General features: G+C 43.7%; 1 protein-coding gene across 7 annotated transcripts in view; it reads right to left on the bottom strand.

The window, feature by feature from the left end:
• Positions 1-2,200: 2,200 nt before the first annotated feature.
• Positions 2,201-8,663, bottom strand: part of GRHL2 (grainyhead like transcription factor 2) — a 68,524-nt gene continuing 62,061 nt past the window's right edge. For all 7 annotated transcript variants that reach the window (XM_017730344.1, XM_017730342.1, XM_017730343.1 and 4 more), the window contains 2 exons: positions 7,859-7,923; positions 2,201-6,642 (listed from right to left, as the gene is read on the bottom strand). In XM_017730344.1, the coding sequence (XP_017585833.1) occupies positions 6,528-6,642; positions 7,859-7,923 (180 nt within the window). In that variant the 3' untranslated portion in view covers positions 2,201-6,527. The remainder of the gene's footprint in view (positions 6,643-7,858; positions 7,924-8,663) is intronic.

An 8,663-nucleotide genomic window follows, 5' to 3' on the forward strand; every position in this document is an offset into this window, starting at 1 on the left:
CATCAGTTACCAGGTATCTCCTGTGCTCAGTGCAACTTTAAACTGGCTTTCTTACAGAAGCTTCCAGTGTGCCAGGCTCCTGTGATGGACATTCTTCTCACCCTCTGTCCTGGCTAGCTCAGTCGGTACAGCATGAGACCCTTAATCTCTGAGTTGTGGGATCGAGCCCCACATTGGGGCACCACATTTATGTCTCGGCTTTTGAGACAAAACTTCAGGAGGAAACACTCCGGAATGAGTGATCCTCCCCTTCTCCTCCGTCAATGAGACAAATGGGTCACAAGGAGTGACAGTGGGAAAAAGAAACCAAACTCTTTATTAACACACGAACAAAACATGGTAGAACAGGATAAAAAAAAACTCCTCAAAATATAACAAATTCCCGGAGAGGGAACAGACAGGTGGGCTTGGACCAGCCGGGGCCACCCCTGCAGGCTCCCCAGACCGGCGAGGAGGGAAGGGAGGCAGGGAGGCAGTGAGGCAAGGGGAAGGAAAGGGAAAAAAGAACAAGAAAAAAACCCCAATAGAACCCTTTCCCAGCTAGCTGGAACACAAAGGAACCCAAAAAGCAGCACAGTGCTCCCAGCACACTCCCTCCCGAGCCCTGCCGAGCCCCTGCAGCCGTTGGGCCGCACCGTTCAACGCCCCCCTCGGGTCCGTGGCTCCGGCCCCATCCCCCGGGTCCATCTTAGAGGCACAGCGTCCTGGGGCATTGAGAGGATGGTTAAGGAATAAAGCAGCTTCATAACATCACCCCAGGACACCCTCCCCTTAGGGCCATCATACGATTTAGCATACAAAGACAGGGCTGTAAGGAGGTGTTTATTTGTACAGGGTGCTAAAATCCTCCACTTACCGCCTGTGCTGTCCCATGCATCTCTGCATCTTGCTGTGCAAAACTTCTGATCCAGGCACTGTAGCACATGGTGCACTCCCACGATCCCAGACTGGACCTCCCACCACTTCAGGGAGGAAGGAACCTGAGATCTGCAGCTCATGGCCCCATCTAGGAAATAGCATGCTCCAGAATCTATCACTGTTTTCTGCAGCACAAATTGAGCCAAGAGATTGGGAAGGTGCTGAAAACCACAGCTTTGCTGCTCCAGTGAGTCCCCTAAAGTTTCAGTCAGGAGCTAGAAGTGGAGTGTTTTGCTCCCTGCTCCTCAGAGGGGGTCAGTTCTTCTTAAAGACCTTTAATCAAGGTGACCTGAGTCACCTTGCTAAACCCCGTCTCAGCCATGCCAGACACAGTCCAACCCTTGAGCATGCAGTGGGTGCAGTGGTTCCCATCAGCTGACATACTCCTCCTCACCCCTCCATGGCCTCGCAGATGGAGCACTGCCAACCACGCAGCTTTCAAGCATTTGCATTTTAAGAGCCACTCAGTAAAACTACTTCCTGTAAAACATAATTAAACATCTATCACAGGCAGTGCCCAGGAAACGTGATTACCTTAAAGAGCTTCATGGGAGCTGATCTTGGCTCACCCTGCACTGCTCATCCAGCGCACTGAACTCCTCCACCCCACTCTAAGACAGGGCTGTCCTACTACTGCTTGTGGCATCACCCTTTCCTGAGGCAAATGCTTTCCCAAGCAATTTCCCACCTACTTAGATGTTCTCACCTCCTGAATTCTTGTTTGAAAAGCCAGACTCAACTGGTGGAGAATAAAATGTTTGATGAAAATGTTTTACTGCAAGATGTGTGCCCAGATATGCTTCAGTGCTTTTGGAGTAGACACAGTAAGGATCTCATCCCAGGTGCCCAGGAGTCACAAAGATGTTAGTGTCTGTGCCTCCAGCCAGGTTCCCGGGACACTCCAACAAGTCACAGAACCACAGAATAGTTGGGCTTGGAAGGGATGTCTGTAGTTCATCTGGTCCAACCCCCCTGCTCTAGAAGGGCAAGTGAGAGTTGGTTGTCCAGGACCATGTCAAGGCAGCTTTTAAATACCTACAGGGATAGAGACTCTACAACCTCTCTGGGCAACCTTCTCCAGGGCTTAGTCACGCACACACACAATCAGTCCCTGATTTCAGAGGGAACCTCCTGTATTTTAGCGTGTGTCCACTTGCCTCTGGTCCTGTCATTGGCACCATTTAGAAGAGCCTGACTCCATCCTCTCTGCACCCTCCTTCAGGTATTTTCACATACTGTCTCTCCTGGAGAGATGTAGTGACACACACCACAGCAACAGAAATATTATCTCATACATAGGAATATTTATTTTTTTCCTTCTTAAAAATGTACAAAAAATAAAATAACTGTATTTACAGCTTATCAAACCCCTCTCCCAGTTGCAACACTATTAAGTTACATGAGCTATATTCTTAATATAAAAGCACACTATTTATACATAGTTTCCTTGTTTGCCAGAAAGAAGGCTTGTCACAATCTTTGGCACAAACATTCTTGTTTGTATCTTGTCTCAATTAATAGGAAATGGAAGAGCATATAAACATTTAATAAGCTTTACATTTTATAAGTCGTAAGATACTCCTTTCCAGTTCCATTTCAATCAATATACAGCATCTCTGACAGCTAGAGAGTTTAGATTTTACTAACTGTTTGAATTAATTTACATTTAAACAATTCATAAAATGAAAGAGAAAAATATATAAGAAAGATATTTGATCTTTGAATTCCATTGACCAAAATGTTTGTGACAGAGGACACACAGGAAGAAAACATTCTTTTCTTTGTAGTTTACACTCAGTAGTAGAAATCCTCTAAAATGTCTTGATGGGGATATCGCCATACATCCACAAAGCTTTACTCAAAGGATGCACTTTATTTTGGAGATATCAACACCTGACCGTGAGAAAGAACTAGATTTTGAGAATTTGAATAGGGTTTCATAATAAAACATCAAATGGATGGATGAAGTGCCAAATCTGCAGCAGGAACCAAAATTAGAAGACTGATCTCCTTTTGTACATCTCTATCAGAGTCTTTGAAAACACAACATCTACAGACACTGCATTGCTGTAACTCTTCATAGGGAAAATGCACTGAGCAGCAAGCCACTCTTCAGGCTGCACTAGTTAAGATTCAAGACTGCTGTCTTGAAGAAGAAGAGGAAATGAGAATTTTGTTCCTTTAAATAAACAACCACAGCAGTGCCACAAAGAAACAAAAGGAGGCAAGGCAGATATTCCTGTCCCCTGCTGAACAGTATCCAAATCTTACTTCCACTTAACTCATAACATTTGGAAAATCCAGCATTAACCAATAATTTTTATCATACAAAAGCAACATGTATATTTTAAACAATATACATGTAAGCACTATGTACTCCTCAGGACATCTGAGTCAAGCAGGGCACAAGGTAGTCACTGCTTCAGAAGTTTGCATTACTCATACTGCCCCTTTCCCACCACTCTGATGGGCTGATTTGGACCAACAACGTGAACCTTGAGAGCTTGTAGCTTGCCACAACCAGCATCCAAGGTTCAGTGCTCCTCCAGCAGCTGATGCTATTAACTACAGCTGGAGGGGTGCAGTATGGATACTCTTTCTAATGTCTTAGTGACATAGAAACAAAGCCCTCAGACCCTGGCAGACAAAGTTAAGGGTGATCATTCTTATCTAGCTCTAGTTGCTGTTTTAAAATAATCTTACCACCAATCTAGTTGCCTTCCTGATAACTTCATTGAGACTGTAAGAAGGAACTAAAGTCAGGAGTATCAGCTTTCTACTATCAGGAATTTGCACACTTTAAAATGTATTTAGAATAGCTTTCAGTTAATCTTGGAAGCAACTTTCCTTCTCTGGATAGTGGCTGACTGAAAGCTGCTAAAATGACAATGGAAAGATAGTTCCTTAAGCCCCAGTATTCCTGGAGCATTGCACTTCTCACTGATCCTGCACTGCTCCTCATCAGAGGATGCTGCAGCACCCAACCGATCTCAGCTCATCTCCACCCAAGTGTAAGACAACAACATCCCATTAACCTGAGTGCTGGTGCTGCCAGGACAGCCTGTCCTTCTCTGTGATGCCTGAATTCTCACTGTCCTTTCATAACACAGCACATTCCAACCCAGGCCAGCCCCAGGCATTCCGTTGGACAGCAGGCTTGTTGGGGGCAGAACCAAGGCTCAACTCCTGCATACATTTACTCCTACGCTTAACCTGCAGCTTCTGCCCAGACATCTTGACCAGCTGAGAGATCCTAGCTGATATTCTGAGGATTCTAAACACCAACATAGAAATACAAGAACTAACAGTATTGCTCAGCAGTCCTGCATGCTGGTCCCAGTTCCTAATGCCTCCTGTCCAAACTGTCCTCTTTTTTTCCTTTAGGAAAAAAGTATCTGGGATAAATCAGCATAGACTTTTCATCTCAGTCTGAGCCAAGTAGAAACAAATGGAACAATCTTAAATCTCTTGTATTCCCAGGATGTTTGCTCTTGAGCAGGGTAGCAAGAGCATTTTGCTGGAGTGCATTTTTATATAAAGTTAAGGACATTACTACAGAATTCTGCATCAGGAGAAAGAGTGCATACCAAAAGAAAAGGGCAGGAGAAAGACAGGATACACACTTTGCTCTACAGGCATATGTGGATTCTGGATGCTAGCCCTGACACTACCAGCCTGAACCTTTTATAGTTTCTGGTCCCACAGAAACCTTGACATGTATCTAACATTTCTAACAGAAGTAGAGATTTTAATGGGATGCTACTTGAAGTTAAGGAAGTGTGCAAGAACTTGCAGGATAATTCATGCAGATATGGCCAAATCAGACTGGTCAGTTACCCCAGCTACTTTGCTTGAATGTAAATACCTCCACACAGCTCAAAACACTACGTGAGCCCTGTTATACTAGGCAGTGTTTCTTTCTGCCATTAACCACCTAAAAATAAAGGTTCTAAAGGAGAAAAGGTTTCAGAAGGAAAAGAATAAATTCTAAAAGCTGCATGTAGGAAAGGACCCACACTTCTGTCTGTCACACAGGATCCATGTATAGTGCATAGAGAATAAAATGCAGCTGAAACTCATGGAATTATATGCTGCATGAGGAGCTCTTTACAATAGGCAGAGGAGCTGGAATGGAGAGAGAGAGGTGCTGGGTTTGGATGTCATAGGGACATTCAGGCCTTTAACCCCTTTCCTGGTATGATTTTAGCCTGCACAACTTTATTTCTTCACAGAATTCATAAGGCAGGCGTGGAATCTGATGGAATAACCATGCAGTTCAACTTGGATTCAGATGCAGCCCTTGAGAGAGAGACCTATCTCCACACCTCAGTTGTCGGATACTCACTCTCCAGTGAAAAAATTGTTCCAGTTTTGATAAACTATTTATACCAAGCCCAGGCTTATATGTCCTAGTGTCCTAGGAATCACAACAGAATCATTCAATGGAAATACAAGAGGAAGTACACTTAAGAGGAAGAGTTTGAAGTCCTGTTTCTTACAGTCTAGAGAAATGCTTTCATGTACCGGCTGCTTCGGAAAGAACCTTCCCACCACAGGTTTGAGAAAAGGACACTTTAAGAGCCTCCACTTCATCAAAGGAAGACGACCAGGAAGAAGTCCTTTCTGTACCTCTAGGCAAACCAGGCAGCAGACACACGGTGTCTCTTGAATTTTGTTACGGCTGCATGGGACACTCAGGTATCTACAGCTGGGACTTGGGCACCTAAGGTGGGCCCCATTGTACCAGAGCATCCAACCCCTGGTAGCAGAGTCTGCTCTAATATTTCAATATATAACTGTGTGAGTGAGGATGGAGCATATGAGTACAGATTCAGTTATCAGCTTCTCAGTACACACTCCTTAACAGATTGCAGCGATTTACTCCTCTAGGAAAGATTCTATTAAACCCTAAACCAAATACATACAAAAACATAGAGGCAGTAAACATGCCCACATACAGTAGTTAAAATATATTATTGCATATTATAAACATTATATACAAGGTTAAAATGGTTTCTTTACCATTTACTTACAAGTGACATTTGTAGCTGAATGCCTTACTTACAAGTCCTCATTGCTACGTGCTGAGAACTACCAGAGGTATTTGGCAAGACTATACAGTATAGAGAGATATGGATCAATCTGAGCAAGTGAACTGTCAGCCACTTTCCCCATCTTTAGCACTGCAACAGATTTTTAGCAATGACGGAGACAACTACTGGTAAAGTGATTTATACCAGATTTCTGAAACTAGACCAGCATAGTTACTTAACATGTTTTAGAATGAGCTTATCCACACTGAAGTATGGATTAAAATGCTGCATTTCACATTTGCAGTGGGTCATCTGGTTACAAATCTGGGGGTTGGTAACTGCTTGTACACTAGAGAGTAGGGAACAATAAATAAGGGACCAGGTTAACGTGAGTGGCCTTGTGCTTGACAAACCCAAGTCTGTATGCAGTGGGTGCACATGTGCAGAATGGACAATATTTTCAATGCAGTCTTGTAACAGTTTCTCTGATCAACATCTGTCAAGTTCACGGGGAATCTTCTGCTTTCCAAGAAGAATGAAATGCTGTGGTTCCTTACAAAAAGGCTCTGCCTGAGGCTAGATCTCTGTCAGTGTGATCTTGAAGCCTTCAACCATGTTCTCCATGTGCAGGATGAACGTGTCCTCGTTGGAGTAGTGCTCAATAATGTTGTCATCCATGTTTACCAGGATACTGGTGACAAAGGCAGAAATCAATGTTTTTATGTACCATATGTTTTTATGTACTGAAAGGGAAAGCTGTGCACTCTGCCACATGTACTCACTTCTCTACAACACAAAACCAGACTCCAGCACAGGCCAATACAGCATCACTAGTGGGAGTTATCATCACGATCTACCCTGTAGTCCCTTACAGCCTTTGGATTAGAGGCTGCTCCTTGCCAGAGTAGCTGAGGTGGAGACGCCAGTGCTGGGATGTTAACACACTTAGGCTACCTACAGCTGAGCTGCACTTCAGATCCCTGGCAGACACAGCTAGCTGGTGCTTCCCATGCCTGGCGTTGGCTCCCACAGAGACACCTCCATGCTACTCCTCAGGCACGCCATGTGAGCTGCTGCACCTCTGTGGTGTGAGTTGCTAACACAGGGAAGCAGTGTAATTTGTGCTTTGCACACAGCTCACAGACTTAGAACTCACTTGGATGTGAGACTATCAACAATGATTATTAGAAGTGTATATGAGTGTTTTCCTCACTCTTTACCTCCAAGTGTTTTGTCTGTCACTTAGAAAGAAGCAAAACATGAGAAATTTCACCTGTCTTCTCAAAAGCTAAAGAAATCCCCAGACACAACAATGCCCTAAGCTAGAGTTACAGCTGAAAATAAATGATTGGTTTAAATTATATCACTACAATATTGTGGTTGAATAGAACTAAAAAAAAAGCTGAGGTGGAGAGATTTAGTTTTATGGCAAGAAGCAGTAGCCTAGCTATTCTAAAAGTCCAGCTGTGACATTCATGTCTAAATTTACTCAGCTGAAACCCCTGCAGCAAACATTGCCTGCCTGTCTTTCAGAATAGGACAGTGGCCTACTTCCTAACACTGCAGGAAAACTCCACACTGCATTGACAGCAAAGGCAGCATCTCCCATGCTGGCCCTCCACAATGTTATTAAGCATATTGTCTACAAAACAGACTTTATCCACATATCCACAAAGTCTTTCTTCACAGTAAGCTTATGAACACTTATGTCAGACACAGACTGGAGATCCATGTTTCCTCCTCTGCCATTGCCTACAGTCTCCACAGACATGAAGAGTTCAAGCACATGGGTATGTCTTCTGAAAGAGTTTATGTTGCCCAGCATCATGAGGCCCCAAGTATGACTGGTATCTCTGAGTACTTCTAAAGGATTCTGCAATAGATCCTTAGTTAGTTAACTAACTTACCCCTTTTTGCTCTTCTTATAAAGTTTTGCAATCTTTTCAACTGGCAGCCCATATTTCTCAGAGATCTGAAATAATAAAAGAAATATCACTAAAAATGAATGAGAAATATAAAATTATCACCTCTTACCTTACATAAGACATTAAAACAAAATCTCTACGAACTTTGACAGGATAGCTATACAGGGAATAGCTATACAGTCACAACCATATCATGTTTTCATTTAAGGATGACTTAGGGAGAAATAATCCTGAACAGCTTAATCAAAACCCACAATTGTCTCCATCCAGAAACTCGGACACTGTTACAGCGGGGAAACTGCAACACATGTATCAGACAACGAGGCCCATGGGAAAGAAATATATATGGACCGATTCTTGGTAGATGTTTCAGAGATGTTTATTTCTCCAGCCGCATGGCCGGGTTCTGCCGAGGAACTGCTCAATCATGGGACCCGAGGGTCCTTGTCCACAGGGGAACACAAACCAACCACTGGGGAACGAGGCTGACCAGGGGCAGGGAAACCCCGTGTCTGTCCCTTCAGGGCCCCTCTCCCAGGGCTACATGGCAGGGGGAGGGCCCCAACATTTCACCCATTTATTTTTAACAAAAGAGATTTGAAACTTAACATTGAAAACAACTGGATAAACATGAGATAACAAGGACAGTTTCAAAACAAAACAAGCCACCCTCCTGAGTCTTTAAATGTCCAAACAGATTCTCTGGAACATCTTAAGGCTGACAGAAGGGAGACAGGACTCTCCAGGCATGCTTTGTGGGGAAACTGAGGCAGGAGAGGGTTTCTTC

This window comes from Corvus brachyrhynchos, unplaced genomic scaffold (assembly GCF_000691975.1).
Source record: "Corvus brachyrhynchos isolate BGI_N302 unplaced genomic scaffold, ASM69197v1 scaffold302, whole genome shotgun sequence".
Lineage (NCBI taxonomy): Eukaryota > Metazoa > Chordata > Aves > Passeriformes > Corvidae > Corvus > Corvus brachyrhynchos.